This window comes from Aquarana catesbeiana, linkage group LG03 (genome assembly GCF_042186555.1).
Source record: "Aquarana catesbeiana isolate 2022-GZ linkage group LG03, ASM4218655v1, whole genome shotgun sequence".
NCBI lineage: Eukaryota > Metazoa > Chordata > Amphibia > Anura > Ranidae > Aquarana > Aquarana catesbeiana.
In genome coordinates, this window is record NC_133326.1 from 537,781,954 (window position 1) to 537,798,611 (window position 16,658).

At 46.2% G+C, this 16,658-nt stretch overlaps 1 protein-coding gene across 3 annotated transcripts in view; it reads left to right on the forward strand.

The window, feature by feature from the left end:
* LOC141132688 (solute carrier organic anion transporter family member 1B3-like) overlaps window positions 1-16,658 on the forward strand; it is a 191,276-nt gene that overhangs the window by 21,890 nt on the left and 152,728 nt on the right. For all 3 annotated transcript variants that reach the window (XM_073621408.1, XM_073621406.1, XM_073621407.1), the window contains exons 3-5: window positions 15,523-15,664; window positions 15,757-15,889; window positions 15,984-16,093. In XM_073621408.1, the coding sequence (XP_073477509.1) occupies window positions 15,523-15,664; window positions 15,757-15,889; window positions 15,984-16,093 (385 nt within the window). The remainder of the gene's footprint in view (window positions 1-15,522; window positions 15,665-15,756; window positions 15,890-15,983; window positions 16,094-16,658) is intronic.

Below are 16,658 nucleotides of genomic sequence, written 5' to 3' on the forward strand. Positions count from 1 at the left end.
ACCGGCGCCATGCTGGCCCGTGGCTCCACCCACCGGATTAAGCAGGCGGCGTGTGGACCACCCAGGGCCTGCTGAAAGCTGTGGCTGATGCTGTTTTGCCGGGGGAAGCAATCGCTCCTCTGTCGGGCTTCTGGGGAGGCGAATGGGTCTAGATGCAGGCCCTGGTGAAAAGCATGCAGGAGGCCGCGACCTCCGCGCGCGATGGGACACCTCACCTGACGGGGATCCGTCTGCCTCGTCCTCCATGAGCTCCGCGCCTGTCTCTGCAGCCACTCTGGTATTGCTTCAATCTCTGCCATCGTGGAGGAGCAGTGAGAAAAACTGCCTCCTCCTGTAAGTTCATCTTCACACTGACCCTTTGCACCGCCCCCTCTATAAATATAACCACTCCCCTTTGGCAAAAACTTCTTTCTTACCTTCCCCTTTCTTGCCACTCCCATTACTCTTTTCCACATTAACCCCATATGTGTCTCCCTTAGACACACTGTCATGCCCGGCCCTACACCATCCCTCCTTGCAGTCCTTTCCGTTCCGGGCCTCACTATTGTGGCTGGCTGCAGGGGATCTTTTTTACTGCTTTTCTTTTTTTCATTAACATGTTTTATACAAATGATTTAGCACCACAAAATGATACTTAGTTCTGTATTCTCTAAAAGGGGCAGTACTGGTAGGTAGGTAGGGGGTGGAATCAAGGGACGGTGTTTAGAGGTGGGTAGGGGGCAGAGACAAGGGGTGACTCAGACGGGGGGAGTTCCTGCACCTACTCTCTGAGAAAAAAAGCCCTGTATATATATCATTTTTCCTGTCACAATGTCTCATCCACCTTTGTACATAGTTCTGTGTTCTTTACACATCAGACCTACACATGTATTGGAATGGAGCTCAGAGGTCGGAGGTTCGGGAGTTTATTTGACTTAGATAGGATGAAGAGGTAGGATGTAGATCAGGATAATTATTAATCTGTCAGGGGGCAGATAATGTGTAATTTCCAACTAAATAAAGGCAATTGATTACTTCAATAGTCTGCCCTCTGTCATAACGCTGCCAACAGAGGAAGTAAAGGATCGACTCTACCACTTGATGTATCATGGAGTAACTACAGGGTGCAACTGTCCAGGGGCTCAGGAGGGCCCAGCATGGCTGCAGGAAGAGAAGAGAGACTACACATGTGTAGCTTTTTAAGTAGAGTGGGAATGCTCCACCTTGTATGTCATGTCAGCCTGATGGTTCTTACTGAATCGCATCAGCCAAAACAAGACTTATGCCTCGTACACACGATCGGACATTCCGACAACAAAATCCATGGATTTTTTCTGACGGACGTTGGCTCAAACTTGTCTTGCATACACACGGTCACACAAATCTTGTCGGAAATTCCGAACGTCAAGAACACGGTGAAGTTCAATAGCCAGTGCAGCTCTTCTGCTTGATTCCGAGCATGCGTGGGACTTTGTGCATTGGAATTGTGTACACACGATCAGAATTTACAACAACGGATTTTGTTGTCGGAAAATTTGAGATCCAGATCTCAAATTTTGTGTGATGGAAATTCCGATGAAAAATGTCCGATGGAGCCTACACATGGTCGGAATTTCCAACAACAAGCTCCCATCGAACATTTTCCATTGGAAAATGCGACCGTGTGTATGGGGCATATGGTAATATGGTCCTGGATGACCCCTATGAAGAAAAATAGTAATAGAAAAATATATACTTTAATATGCTAATGTGGGTGAAGCCAACACAAAAAACAAAGACATTTTTTTAGAGTCAGGCAGTTTAGCACCCCGGTCCGAAATGGTTGGAGTTTTGCACTATAAACAAATGTTTCAAAAAATGTCCCCCTATACTCCATGACCCCTGAACTTAACCTGACCCCTAGGATGACCCCAATTCCTAACCCTTTGCCCAACTTGAACCCTAAAATGTAACAGTAATCTTATCTCAATCTTTGCTTAAAAAGGATCAAAACACACTTTCTCTTTGGTGCATTAAGGCATTGGGCGTTAACATGTGTTGTGGTGCTATTCATTTTAAATGGCCCCCCAACACACTAAGATGACGATGCTCCAACACACAAGGCACTACAATACAATGTGGTGCACTACATTGCCAAAAATGGTGCATATCAGTTTATTTTTAATTTTTTTGATGCTTTGGTGGGTTACCCATACATTTGCATGAGCTGTCCAAAATGCATTGCATGTTAACGTGCAAAAAAGAATGCATTAACACAACTAACCAGGGTGTCAGGGTCTGAATGTGTCCTAATATATTGCAGCTTACAGTCCTTAAAAGCAGTGTCTGCAGTTGTTTTCTTGTTTTTTCATATTTTTTTCCCCTTTATGGTCACCTGGTGATCCTACCTGTAACACGCTTCCTGTCTAGGGGTGAGAGCACTCACTCACCATGCTGTATCTTTTGAGAAGCAGTGTTTTCACCTTAGGATGTTACTACAAAACAACTCCCCCTCTCCTTGTTTTAATAGAATAGAGGGAAAAGGGTTCTGTAGTGCACAGAGAGAACAATAAAAGCTAAAAACATTGATTGGGGCTTCAGAGATCTAGTGGAGTCCATGCCTCAAGTTATGGCTAATTGGTGTATAAAACGTTGTGGTTTCACGTGTAGGCAAGTCCGTTCGTTCAAAAGTCCGTCGGAAGTCCGTCAAAAGTCCGGTCGAAAAGTCCTCCCATGTGTACGTGGCATTACATGTATGATCTTGAATATCCTTCTCCTTCTTTTGATTCTAATGTGCAATTTGGAATCATTGGATATGTGCTGTACTACCATACTGTTCTGAAACCTTAATAAACAGATTAAACATAGATATACTGTATGTGTATATATATATATATATATATATATATATATATATATATATATATATATATATATACACACACACAGTATCTCACAAAAGTGAGTACACCCCTCACATTTTTGTAACTATTTTATTATATCTTTTCATGTGACAACACTGAATAAATTACACTTTGCTACAATGTAAAGTAGTGAGTGTACAGCTTGTATAACAGTGTAAATTTGCTGTCCCCTCAAAATAACTCAACACACAGCCATTAATGTCTAAACTGCTGGCAACAAAAGTGAGTACACCCCTAAGTGTAGCTCCCCAGTGCCGGTAGCAGCCATGCAGCCCCTGCAGACCATGACACTCCCACCACTATGCTTGACTGTAGGGCAGACACACTTGTCTTTGTACTCCTCACCTGATTGCCGCCACACACGCTTGACATCATCTGAAGCAAGTAAGTTTATCTTGGTCTCATCAGACCACAGGACATGGTTCCAGTAATCCATGTCCTTAGCCTGCTTGTCTACAGCAAACAGTTTGTGGGCTTTCTTGTGCATCATCTTTAGAAGAGGCTTCCTTCTGGGATGACAGCCATGCAGACCTATTTGATGCAGTGTGCGGCGTATGGTCTAAGCACTGACAGGCTAACCCCCCACCCCTTCAACCTCTGCAGCAATGCTGGTAGCACTTTCATGTCTATTTCCCAAAGACAACCTGTGGATATGACGCTGAGCATGTGCACTCAACTCCTTTGGTGAACCATGGCGAGGCCTGTTCTGAGTGGAACCTGTTCTGTTAAACCGCTGTATGGTCTTGGTCACCGTACTGGAGCTCCGTTTCAGGGTCTTGGCAATCTTCTTATAGCATAGGCCACCTTTCAGATCCTCAGAAAGTTCTTTGCCATGAGGTCCATGTTGTACTTCCAGTGACCAGTATGAGAGAGTGAGAGCGATAACACCACATTTAACATACCTGCTCCCCATTCACACTTGAGACTTTGTAATACTAACGAGTCACGTGACAACGGGGAGGGAAAATGGCCCAATTTGGACATTTTCACTTAGGGGTATACTCACTTTTGTTGCCAGCGGTTTAGACATTAATGGCTGTGTGTTGAGTTATTTTGAGGGGACAGCAAATTTACACTGTTATACAAGCTGTACACTTGCTACTTTACATTGTAGCAAAGTGTCATTTCTTCAGTGTTGTCACATGAAAAGATATAATAAAATATTTACAAAAATGTGAGGGCTGTACTCACATTTGTGAGATACTGTGTGTGTGTGTATATATATATAGAATATACACTCACTGGCTACTTTATTAGGTCACTTTATTAGGTACACCTGTTCAATTGCTTGGTAACACAATTTGCTAATCAGCCAATCACATGACAGCAACTCAATGCATTTAGGCATCTAGACATGGTGAAGACGACTTGCTGAAGTTCAAACTGAGCATCAGAATGGGGAATAAAGGGGACTTAAGTGACTTTGAATGTGGCATGGTTGTTGGTGCCAGACGGGCTAGTCTGAGTATTTCAAAAACTGCTGATCTACTGGGATTTTCGTGCACAACCATCTCTAGGGTTTACAGAGAATGGTCCAAAAAAGAGAAAATATCCCATGAGCGTAAGTTGTGTGGAGGAAAATGCCTTGTTGATGTCAGAGGAGAATGGGCAGACTGGTTCAGAAAGGCAACAGTAACTCAAATAACCACTCGTTACAACCGAGGTATGCAGAATACCATCTCTGAACGCACAACACCTCAAACCTTGAAGCAGATGGGCTACAGTAGCAGAAGACCAATACGGGATATTTGCATCATGGATGTACAGCCAACAAATCTGTAGCAACTGGGTAATGCTATCATGTCAATATGGACCAAAGTAATGTTTCCAACACCTTGTTGAATCTACGCCACAAAGAATTAAGGTAGTTCTGAATGCAAAAGGGGGTCCAACCCAGTACCAGCATGGTGTACCTAATAAAGTGGCCAATAAGTGTATATTTTTTTCTTTCTGTGAGTAATAAATGTAGCAATAACCTACATGGGAACCACTGGAAATACACAAGTCTCCCTTATCCGTTCAGAGGCTGCCAGCCCTGGTTCCAGCTCCAGCACCGTCAAAATTCAGGCTCAGTCTAGGGCAGTGGCAGTGAGTCCATAAAGGGCGCAGGAGAGCCGCCCCCTCTCTCCTGGCACATCTCTATCACCATAGATAGATTTATGCATTGCATTGCATTGCATGAATCTATCTATGGTCATCGCTGACATCCCCTATTCAGGTGTCCGGACCCTTTTCGGGCTCCGGGCAACTGAATTACAGCAGCGGGGGTGTTTCTTGGAAGCACCTGATTAGAGCCGTAGGCTCTAATAGGCGACCAAAAAGGTGAACAGCGGGCGCAATGCTGTGCTTTCGCTGTTCACTCAGCTATGTGTTAGTAAAGCAAAGGAATTCGCTTTGCTAACACTCTCAGCCAATCAGGTGCTCGGGTCTGTTACCTGTCACCTGATTGGTGACATCCAACCAAAACCTCCTCCTCGTTCCCAAATACCGCTACAAAGCAAGGGGAGAATGCAGATTCGCAGTCCAGGGACCTCAGCTATGGAATACTCTTCCGACTCACATCCGCATGGAAGAAAACCATCTGGCCTTCAGGAAAAAACTCAAAACCTTCCTCTTCTAAGAAGCTGTTCAACACAAACGCATTTAGCGCCTTGAGGCGATTCAGTTCACATTTGCAGCGCTTTACAAATCATTCATTCATTCATTGGCTGAAACGTCAGGCGCTGTGATTGGACGCCTGATTGAGAGGACAGAAGAAGACATCGAGGAGCATGCAGGACACCGCCGCTGACCCGCTGCGAGACAGGTAAGTGCCGGGCGATGCACACTGGCAGCCTTTGAGGGGGCACAGTAGCGGCTATTGATGGCAACACTGGCAGCATTTGATGGGGCACAGTAGCGGCTATTGATGAGCACACTGGCAGCATTTGATGGGGCACAGTAGCGGCCATTGATGGGCACACTGGCAGCATTTGATGGGGCACAGTAGCGGCTATTGATGGGCACACTGGCAGCAATTGATGGGCACACTGGCAGCAATTGATGGGTACAGCAGCTGCATTTGATGGCACAGTGGCTGCGTTTGATGGGCACAGTGGCTGCGATTGATGGGCACCGTGACTGCGATTGATGGCACAGTGGCTGCATTTGATGGGCACAGTGGCTGCGTTTGATGGGCACAGTGGCTGCGTTTGATGGCACAGAGGCTGCGTTTGATGGCACAGAGGCTGCATTTGATGAGCACAGTGGCTGCACTTGACGGGCACAGTGGCTGCACTTGACGGGCACAGTGGCTGCAATTGATGTTTTTTTTTTTCAGTTTGTTTGCGCCCCCCCCCCCCCAAAAAATTTTAAGCACCAGCCGACCACTGGTCTAGGGGTGTCTTTTGAAGCATTCATACAGATTTTGAGGACAGATTCTCAAAGTTGTGTTTCAGCGGTACTGGGCCATTCAGTAGCAGCCTCAAAGTAATGCTGGAAGTAGAGGGGACAGCCAGCTAGTCTGAGACTGTAATGCCCTGTACACAAGGTCGGATTTTCCGACGGAGAAAGTGCTATCGGATTGTATTGACGGAAATTCCAATCGTATGTGGGCTCCATCGGACTTTTTCCATCGGAATTTCCGACACACAAAGTTTGAGTGCAGGCTATAAAATTTTCCGACAACAAAATCCGATCCTTTAAATTCCGATCGTGTTTAGACAAATCCGACGCACAAAGTGCCACGCATGCTCAGAATAAATTTAGAGACGAAAGCTATTGGCTATTGCCCCGTTTATAGACCCGACGTACGTGTTTTACGTCACCGCGTTCAGAACGATCGTATTTTCCGACAACTTTGTGCGACCGTGTGTATGCAAGACAGGTTTGAGCCAACATCCGTTGGAAAAAATCCGATGGATTTTGTTGTCGGAATGTCCGTTCAATGTCCGATCGTGTGTACAGGGCATAAGGGTAGTAACAGTCTTTGTAGCATTCTCTGGCATTTTATCTAAAAACACAAGATCATCTGGAGCTCTAGGCAAAAGATCCTAATCACAATGTCCAGAGACAGCTCCGCAACCAGCTTCCCTGTGACACTCTTGAGTGAAAAGGGGTCCTTATCCAGCCCAGCTTCCTAAGGTAGTGTCCTCCAGTAAGTTAATTTTAGTCTAGGTTCCTCCAGGCCCTGAGCCAAGCATCTATTGAGGCCTGATTACAATAGCTCTGCATTAACACAGGCTGCCTCCCCTGGACAGAGACAATAGCCCTGAACAGACTCTCTCAAACATTTTTCTTCTCTCCAGCCACACCTTCAAGGCATCCCCTCCCAAGGATTGGCTGAGATCAGATAAATATTCATAGCCCCAAAGTTTGATCCTCTTACTCTATTTCTGGAAACTGGCCGGAACAATCAACACCCAGGCTTATGAATAGGGATGAGCTTTCTGTTCGGGTCGAACATGAGTTCGACTCGACATTGGCTGTTCGCCCGTTCGTCGAAAACCGAACACCATGGGCCGTTCGCACCGAATTTGAGCGGCGCGTAACGGCCCATAATGCACTGCGGGAGCGCAGTGCATTGGTGTATGATGATTGGCCAAAGCATGCACGATGACCTGTATGTTTTGGCCAATTCCAGCACCCTCAGCTAAGAGAGCCATAATCGGCCAAAGGCAGGGTGCCTTTGGCCAATCATGGCTCAGGGGGACTAAGTCTGCGCCCCACACTATATAAGGCTGCCTGCACGTCAGCCCTGTGTAGTTTGTTGTTGGCGTGGATGGAGAGAGAGTGTCATTTAGATTGAGCAGGCAGGCAGGTTATTCAGTTAGCTGCAGTATATTTAATATATATATATATACACATACACACATATACACACACACACACACACACACAGACAGTCTCGTATATATATATCTTTATGTCCTACCTGGAGTCCTCGTATATATATATATATATATACACACACACACACACATATATATATATATATATATATATATATATATATATATATATATATATATATATATATATATATATATATATATATACATACACACATACACATACAGTGGGGACGGAAAGTATTCATAACCCCTTAAATTTTTCACTCTTTGTTATATTGCAGCCATTTGCTAAAATCATTTAAGTTAATCTTTTTCCTCATTAATGTACACACAGCACCCCATATTGACAGAAAAACACAGAATTGTTGACATTTGTGCAGATTTATTAAAAAAGAAAAACTGAAATATCACATGGTCCTATTCAGACCCTTTGCTCAGTATTTAGTAGAAGCACCATTTTGATCTAATACAGCCATGAGTCTTTTTGGGAAAGATGCGACAAGTTTTTCACACCTTGATTTGGGGATCCTTTGCCATTTCTCCTTGCAGATCCTCTCCAGTTCTGTCAGGTTGGATGGTAAACGTTGGTGGACAGCCATTTTTAGGTCTCTCCAGAGATGCTCACAGGCCGCTAAAAGAAGGCAAGCAGGCTCTGTGTCTACAGTCGACAGTGCTGGTCGTGGACACGGTGCATCCTCAGCACGTGGCCGTGGGGCACTCTTGTCTTTTTTTACTGCAGCTGGCTGTGTTATTGAGCCACAACATGCAGTTGGTGGAATGGATAACAAAGCCCTCCTCACCCTCCTCATCCTCTGTCACCCAAGCTCAGAGTAATTTGCCTGCCAATGCAGCTGCCAAATTGGCCTATTCCATCACCTCCATGTCAACAGTCACTCCTTCCCTAGCCCCACCATCATGCACGGAGGAGTCCCCGAACTATTCGACCACAGTGTCGGGTACATGCTGCAGGAGGATGCGCAGCGATTTGAAGGCTCAATGTTCCTCAACCTGGTACCCAGGTTGAGGAAGGGTGTAACATGAGCCTAGAGAGAGGGGGTGCCCAAGAAGGTCAAGAAACTGTCAGTCGTGTTCCCCGAGCTTCAGCATACTGCCAAGTTTGCTGCAGTGATGAGGAGGGAGGGGATGATGAGGTCACTGACTCTACTTGGGTGCCTGATAGAAGAGAGGAGGAGGCACATCTCCAATGAGGCAGGATGCCCTCCAGGGGGCAGCTTAAGGGCAGCCACCCTATTGCATAACTCTCAGAGCTAAGCAGGTGCAGGGCGCTGCTGACTCCCCACATATTTTGAAAAGTTTTTTGGTGTGGGCCTTTTTTGACACGTGTGCAGCAGATTGCACCATTGCTGCTTGCAACATATGTCTGAAGCGCATCAAGCATGGCCAAAACAGCAGCCGCTTGGGCACCACATGCTTGACCAGACACATGACGACCTCCCATGCAGTCCGTTTGCAACAGCACTTAAAAGACCCACATCAAAGAACAAGGCGGACCTCTCCTTGCTCCTCATCAGCTGGGATCTCCAACCCCACTATACCTCCAGTCCTCTTAGAAACCTGCACTGAGAGGAATGCAGGTATGCAGGAATGCAGGTATAGAATAGGTGTCCCAAGGCTAATCTGTGGTACACCAACATCGGATTTTAGCAAGCAAATTTCCCTACCCCAGTTGCTAAACCGTCAAAAGAAATTCGGTCCCAGCCATTCACATGCTCAGCGTCTGAATGTTAGTTTGGCCAAATTGATAGCACTGCAACTGCTGCCTTTTCAGCTGGTAGACTCTGCCCCCTTTCGTGAATTTGTGGAATGTGCGGTACCTCAGTGGCAGGTTCCCAAACGCCATTTCTTTTCAAGAAAGGCCATTCCGGCTCTCTACCAGCATGTGGAAGGCAATGTCTTGGCCTCGTTGGACAGGGCGGTCAGCAATAAGGTGCATATTACTGCTGACTCATGGTCCAGCAGGCATGGACAGGGACGTTACCTTTCTTTCACGGAGCACTGGGTAACTCTGCTGGCAGCTGGGAAGGATGCGGGACAGGGTTCAGTATTGTTGGAGGTTGTTCCGCCACCACGCCTCCAAAATGCTAGTGGTGATTCTGCCACAGCTCTCTCCTCCACCCCTCCTCTTCTTCATGGCCTCTTCCTCTGCAGATTTCTCCTCTGAACCAGCGGTGCCCCATAGGCATTCAAGGGGCTATGTAAGCACTCAGGCAAAAAGATGCCATGCAGTGCTTGAGTTGGTCTGCTTAGGGGACAGGAGCCACACTGGGGCAGAGATTCTGTCAGCTCTGCAGGGGCAGGCTCAGAGGTGGTTGACGCCACGCCAGCTTTATCCAGGAATGGTTGTATGCGACAATGGCACCAACCTCCTCTCCGCCCTCTGACAGGGACACTTGACCCATGTTCCCTGTTTTTCTCACGAATCCTGAATTTGGTGGTGCAGCGGTTCTTGAGCAGGTACCCTGGCTTACAGGATGTCCTGAGGCAGGCCAGGAAAGTCTGTGGTTATTTCCTCCGGTCATATAATGCCAGTGTTTGGCTAGCTGACATTCAAAGAGAATGCAACCTGCCCAAGAACCGCCTCATTTGTGACATGCCCACCAGGTGGAACTCAACGTTGGCAATGTTGCAGCTGCTGCACATGCAGCAGAGGGCCATCAATGAGTATCTGAGTATGGCACCAGAACAGGGTCTGGGAGCTTGGTTTTTTTTCGCCATGCCAGTGGCTACTGATCAAGGATGCATGCACTGTCCTGTAACCATTTGAGGAGGCCACGAGGATGATGAGCAGTGACAGTGCATGCATCAGTGATGCTGTCCCTCTTGTCTTCCTGTTGGAGCACACGCTTCGTGGAATAATGGACAGGGCACTTGAGGCAGAACAGTGGGAGGAAGAGTAGGACTTCCTTACCTCTCAAGGCCCCCTTTATCCAGATACTAGTATTCCTGCAGGCCCGCCGATCACACAGGAAGAAGAAGAGGAGGAGGAGGATTGTGTCAGCATGGAGGTGAAAGATAACACTCAGCAGCAGTCTTCAAGGGATCATTTGCAGTCCCCAGAAACCTATGGAGTTGTACGTGGCTGGGAGTTGGTGGTTGAGGATCATGTGATCCTTAGTGACCCAGAGGACTCGGGATCGAATGCCTCTGCAAACTTACGCTGCATGGCCTCCCTGATCCTGCAAAGCCTGCAAAAGGACCCTAGGATTCGTGGTATCAAGGAGAGGGATCATTACTGGCTGACAACCCTTCTTGATCCACGTTACAAGGGTAAGGGTGCAGAACTTATCCAGCCTTCACAGAGGGAGCAGAGGATGAAACATCTTCAAGGGGCCTTGCAGAAAGGTTTGTGCAATGCGTTTCCAGAGCCTGAGAGGTTATAGTTTTCTGGTGCTGGACAACGTGTTGCTGTGTTGCTGAGGCTTTGTTCAGTCACAGAAAGAGTGGTGTAGAAGGTGGCCGGCTGACCGATGCCTTCAGACAATTCTTCAGTCCTCAGCACCCAGGTTTGATTGGTTCCAGCAATCATCGCCAGTGTCTGAATTACATGGTGCAGGATTATCTAGGGGCAAGATCAGAATTGGAGACCTTTCCACCAGAACATCCACTGGGTTACTGGGTCTTGAGGATGGACCACTGGCCAGAGCTTGCTCAATATGCAATTGAGCTACTGGCCTGTCCTGCATCCAGCGTTCTTTCTGAAAGCACATTCAGTGCTGCTGGAGGCTTTGTAGCCGATCACAGAGTGTGCCTGTCCACAGACTCTGTTGATCAGCTCACATTCATAAAAATGAATCAGTCTTGGATCACCAGCTACCAAGCACCTGATGCTGATGTAACTGATTGATTTTTCTATGGATGTGGGATCCCTTGAAGACTGCATATGCTGTGTGACTATCCTATTATGCTGAGTGACTATCTATTCCTCCTCAATCTTCATGATGATAGCTTCTAGGAATATTTTCGGTTCAGGGCACCACCACCACTGCCTAAGGCCCAATTTTTCTACCTCTGTTTAACAGGGGTGCATAATTACAACCTTTGATCTAATATTTCACAGCAGGGCCTGTTCCTGCACTCAACAAAAGTATCTGTGAGGCTTTACAGTGTTGTGCCACCACCACCACCACCGCCTAAGGCCCAATTTTTCTGCCCCTGTTTAACAGGGGCACGCGATTACAATTTTTGATCTAATATTTCACAGCAGGGCCTGTTCCTGTGCTCAACAAAAGTATCTGTGAGGCTTTACAGTGTTGTGCCACTACCACCGCCTAAGGCCCAATTTTTCTGCCCCTGTTTAACAGGGACGCGTAATTACAATTCTTGATATAATATTTCACAGCAGGGCCCATTCCAGCCCTCACCAAGAGTAACTGTGAGGGCTTACAGTGTTCTGGTACCACCAACACCTAAGGCCCAATTTCCCGCAGAGTGTATAGGGCAGGCCGTACAGTATATACAGGCGGTCCCCTATTTTCAAACATCGGACTTACAAACGACTCCTACTTAGAAACCGAGGGAGACAACAGGAAGTGAGAGGAAATCTACCCCTAGGAAGGGAAATTGCCTCCTGTAAGAGTTAATATGGGAAAAAGGTGTCTCCACTGATGCTTTATCACCAATCCTTGTTTCCCTAATAGCCCAAAATTTTCTAAATCCAATTGTCATTGGGACAGAAAGTGAGGTGAAATCTTCTTAACAGGGGCATAGACAGCAAAACAAATGTTACATGGGTGATGATAACCCTTCCCTATGTTATCCAAAAAATAGATTTTTTTGGCTGGAGCTACACTTACAAAATGTACCTGTTCCAAATTACAAACAGATTCAACTTAAGAACAAACCTACAGTCCCTATCTTGTTTGTAACCTGGGGACCGCCTGTATACTGCTGCTGTTCAGAGTATACAGTATCTCACAAAAGTGAGTACACCCCTCACATTTTTGTAAATATTTTATTACATCTTTTCATGTGACAACACTGAAGTATGTGTACAGATTGTATAACAGTGTAAATTTGCTGTCCTCGCAAAATAACTCAGCACACAGCCATTAATGTCTAAACTGCTGGCAACAAAAGTGAGTACACCCCTAAGTGAAAATGTCCAAATTGGGCCAAAAGTGTCAATATTTTGTGTGGCCACCATTATTTTCCAGCACTGCCTTAACCCTCTTGGGCATGGAGTTCACCAGAGCCTCACAGGTTGCCACTGGAGTCATCTTCCACTCCTCCATGACGACATCATGGAACTGGTGGATGTTAGAGACCTTGCACTCCGCCACCTTCTGCTTGAGGATACCCCCCAGATTCTCAATAGGGTTTATGTCTGGAGACATGCTTGGCCAGACCATCACCTTTACCCTCAGCTTCTTTAGCAAGGCAGTGGTCGTCTTGGAGGTGTGTTTGGAGTCATTATCATGTTGGAATACTGCCCTTGCGGCCCAGTCTCTGAAGGGAGGGGATCATGCTCTGCTTCAGTATGTCACAGTACATGTCGGCATTCATGGTTCCCTCAATGAACTGTAGCTTCCTAGTTCCGGCAGCACTCACGCAGCCCCAGACCATGACACTCCCACCACCATGCTTGACTGTAGGCAAGACACATTTGTCTTTGTACTCCTGACCTGGTTGTCGCCACACACCCTTGACACCATCTGAACCAAATAAATTTATCTTGGTCTCATCAGACCACAGGACATGGTTCCAGTAATCCATGTCCTTAGTCTGCTTGTCTTCAACTGCGGGCTTTCTTATGCATCATCGTTAGAAGAGGCTTCCTTCGGGGACGACAGCAATGCAGACCAACTTGATGCAGTGTGCGGCTTGTGGTCTGAGCACTGTCAGGCTGACCCCACACCCCTTCAACCTCTGTAGTAATGCTGGCAGCACTCATATGTCTATTTCCCAAAGACAACCTCTGGATATGACGGTGAGCACGTGCACTCAACTTCTTTGGTCGACCATGGCGAGGCCTGTTCTGAGTTGAACCTGTCCTGTTAAACCACTGTATGTTCTTGGCTTCCGTGCTGCAGCTCAGTTTCAGGGTCTTGCTAATCTTCTTATAGCCTAGGCCATCTTTATGTAGAGCAACATTTCTTTTTTTCAGATCCTCAGAGAGTTCTATGCCATGAGGTGCCATGTTGAACTTCCAGTGACCAGTATGAGAGAGTGAGAGTGAATACACCAAATGTAGCACACCTGCTCCAAATTCACCTCTGATCAGGGGTGTAACTACCACCATAGCGACCCATGCGGGCGCTATGGGGCCCGCAGCCGAGTGGGGCCCTGTGAGGATAAGAGCACCGCCGGCACAGTCTCCCAGCCAGGGGAAGAGAGAGGAAAGGAAGAGGCGAGCTGTCCGTATCAGCAGAGAGCTGAATTGCCCAATGTAAGAGCTTTCATTAGAACTTCCAGTGTTTCCGGGGCTCACGTCACATGGCTCCACCTTTTGACCCGTGCCTTTGATAGACAGACCGCCGATCCAATGCGGGACATGTGATGTCATCAAAGGCGTTGAGCCAAGAGGTGGGGCTATGTGACGATGAGCCCCGGGAAGACAGGAAATTCAAATGAAAGCTATTACAGCAGGCAATCCCGCTCTCTGCTGATCCGGGTGGCTTGCCTCTTCCTCTGCATAGGTGGGGCTGTATGGGGCACAGGCAGACCAGGCTGTATTGGGCACAGGTCACGCTGTATGGGGCACAGGTCACGCTGCATTGGGCACAGGTCACGCTGCATTGGGCACAGGTCACGCTGTATGTGGCACAGGTCACGCTGCATTGACACTAGGGCAGCTGTGGGGGGGGGGGGGGGGGCTGTTTGCAGGGGGGCCCCATACAACATTTTGCTATGGGGCCCTGCTATTTCTAGTTACGCCCCTGCCTCTGATACATTGTAAAACAAACGAGTTACATGACACCGGGAAGGGAATATGGCTAATTGGGCCAAATTTGGACATTTATACCTAGGGGTGTACTCACTTTTGTTGCCAGTGGTTTAGACATAAATGGCAGTGTGTTGAGTTATTTTGAGGGGACAGCAAATTTACACTGCTATACAAGCTGTACACTCACTACTTTACATTGTAGCAAAGTTTAATTTCTTCAGTGTTGTCACATGTAAAGATATAATAAAATATTTACAAAAATGTGAGGGGTGTACTCACTTTTGTGAGATACTGTATAGGGCCTGGGGGCCCCACACTTTTTTTTTTTTTTAATTTGGGTGCGGGGTTCCCCTTCATATCCATACCAGACCCAAAGGGCTTTACAGGCTTTACAGTGTTTACAGACATACTATAGTAACTCCCAGGCACGATATTTAAAAGAATATTTCACTTTTATTTTTTCACTTTAAGCATTATTAAAATCACTGCTCCCGAAAAAACGGCCCTTTTTAAAACTTTGTCTTGCATTGATACATGTCCCCTGGGGCAGGTCCCGGGTCCCCAAACACTTTTTGAGACAATAACTTGCAAATTAGCCTTTAAAAATTAGCACTTTAGATTTTTCACGTTCGAGTCCCATAGACTTTAACGGTGTTCGCACAAATTATTTGCCTGTTCGCATGTTCTGCCGCGAACCGAACCGGGGAAAGTTAGAGGCTATATTTGTCAAAAATGCTGCAAATCTGAAATCCAGAATTTTTCTGTGAAATAAGTTTGGTTGTAATCACTCAGCTCCTTCCGAATTTCTGGCAGTGATATTAATACTTGCCAAATTGATGACAGTTTATTCACAACTCCTATTGGAAGATACATTAAATGTTCCATCATCTCTTTCATATTTCAGATGTTCCTGGCTGCCCTTTCCTTCACAAACTTTGCAAAAGCATTTTCGGGGAGTTACATGAAAAGTTCCATTACGCAGATTGAGCGCCGCTTTGACCTTTCCTCCTCCACGGTTGGAATGGTGGATGGAAGTTTTGAAATAGGTAAATATCTGATTGTGTTTTTTTTTTTTTTTTTTTTTTTTTATTATTTGCACTTTACCGCTGTGCTAATCCCTCCTGTCTTCTGCTATCAGGAAATTTACTGGTGATCGCCATTGTCAGCTATTTCGGGGCTAAGCTTCACCGACCACGCATCATCGCAGCAGGCTGTCTTGTGATGTCACTGGGGAGTTTCCTTACTGCCATGCCGCACTTCTTCATGGGACTGTATGTGATAACCAGCATAGTTTTATGTGGTGTGCGATAGGGGTCATTTATTTTCATCTGGAAGAGGGTAACAGATATCTCTGTGATTTCACAGGTATAAATATGAATCGGCAAGGGCTTATCCCGCATCGTCGCTCAGCAATATCACTGGGAGCGTTTCACCGTGTATGGCCAATCAGATGCCTTTTTCACCTCCGAACATAGGTAAGAAATCTAAGGCTTTGTTCACACCTATGTGTTTTTTGCAGAAACATACTACAGTTCATTTAACATGGTTTCCTATGGGACACGTTCACATCTACTGTATGCTTTTTTTCAGCTGCAAACTGCATAGGTGTGACCAGGCCTCACTGCAGAGCCTGGACTACTAAGAGATCCTGAAATATATACACAGTCATTTTATATGATTATTTTTCAATTCCTAAAGCTGTCAGGATAGTTGAGACAAAGAGGACTGTACTAGATATTAAAGTGCAACTAAACCCAATCGATTTGACAGTTTAAAAAAAACTCTTAAATTCCCGATGCATCAAATGGCTGGTGTCATAACTGATCACATGTGAAGCATCATGTCAGTTGAAGATCAAAGGCCAAGATGGCAGCTTCCTTGGCTGAAAATGATAGGAGAGTTTAGTTCAGCTTTATTTCATATTCAGGATGAATTATAATATTCTCTTTATCAGACAGACATTGATGCCCCTTGGTGGCATCTGTTATTGTTATTGGCTGTGACTTGGGAGGAAACATTTGGTATATCTGTATTATATTA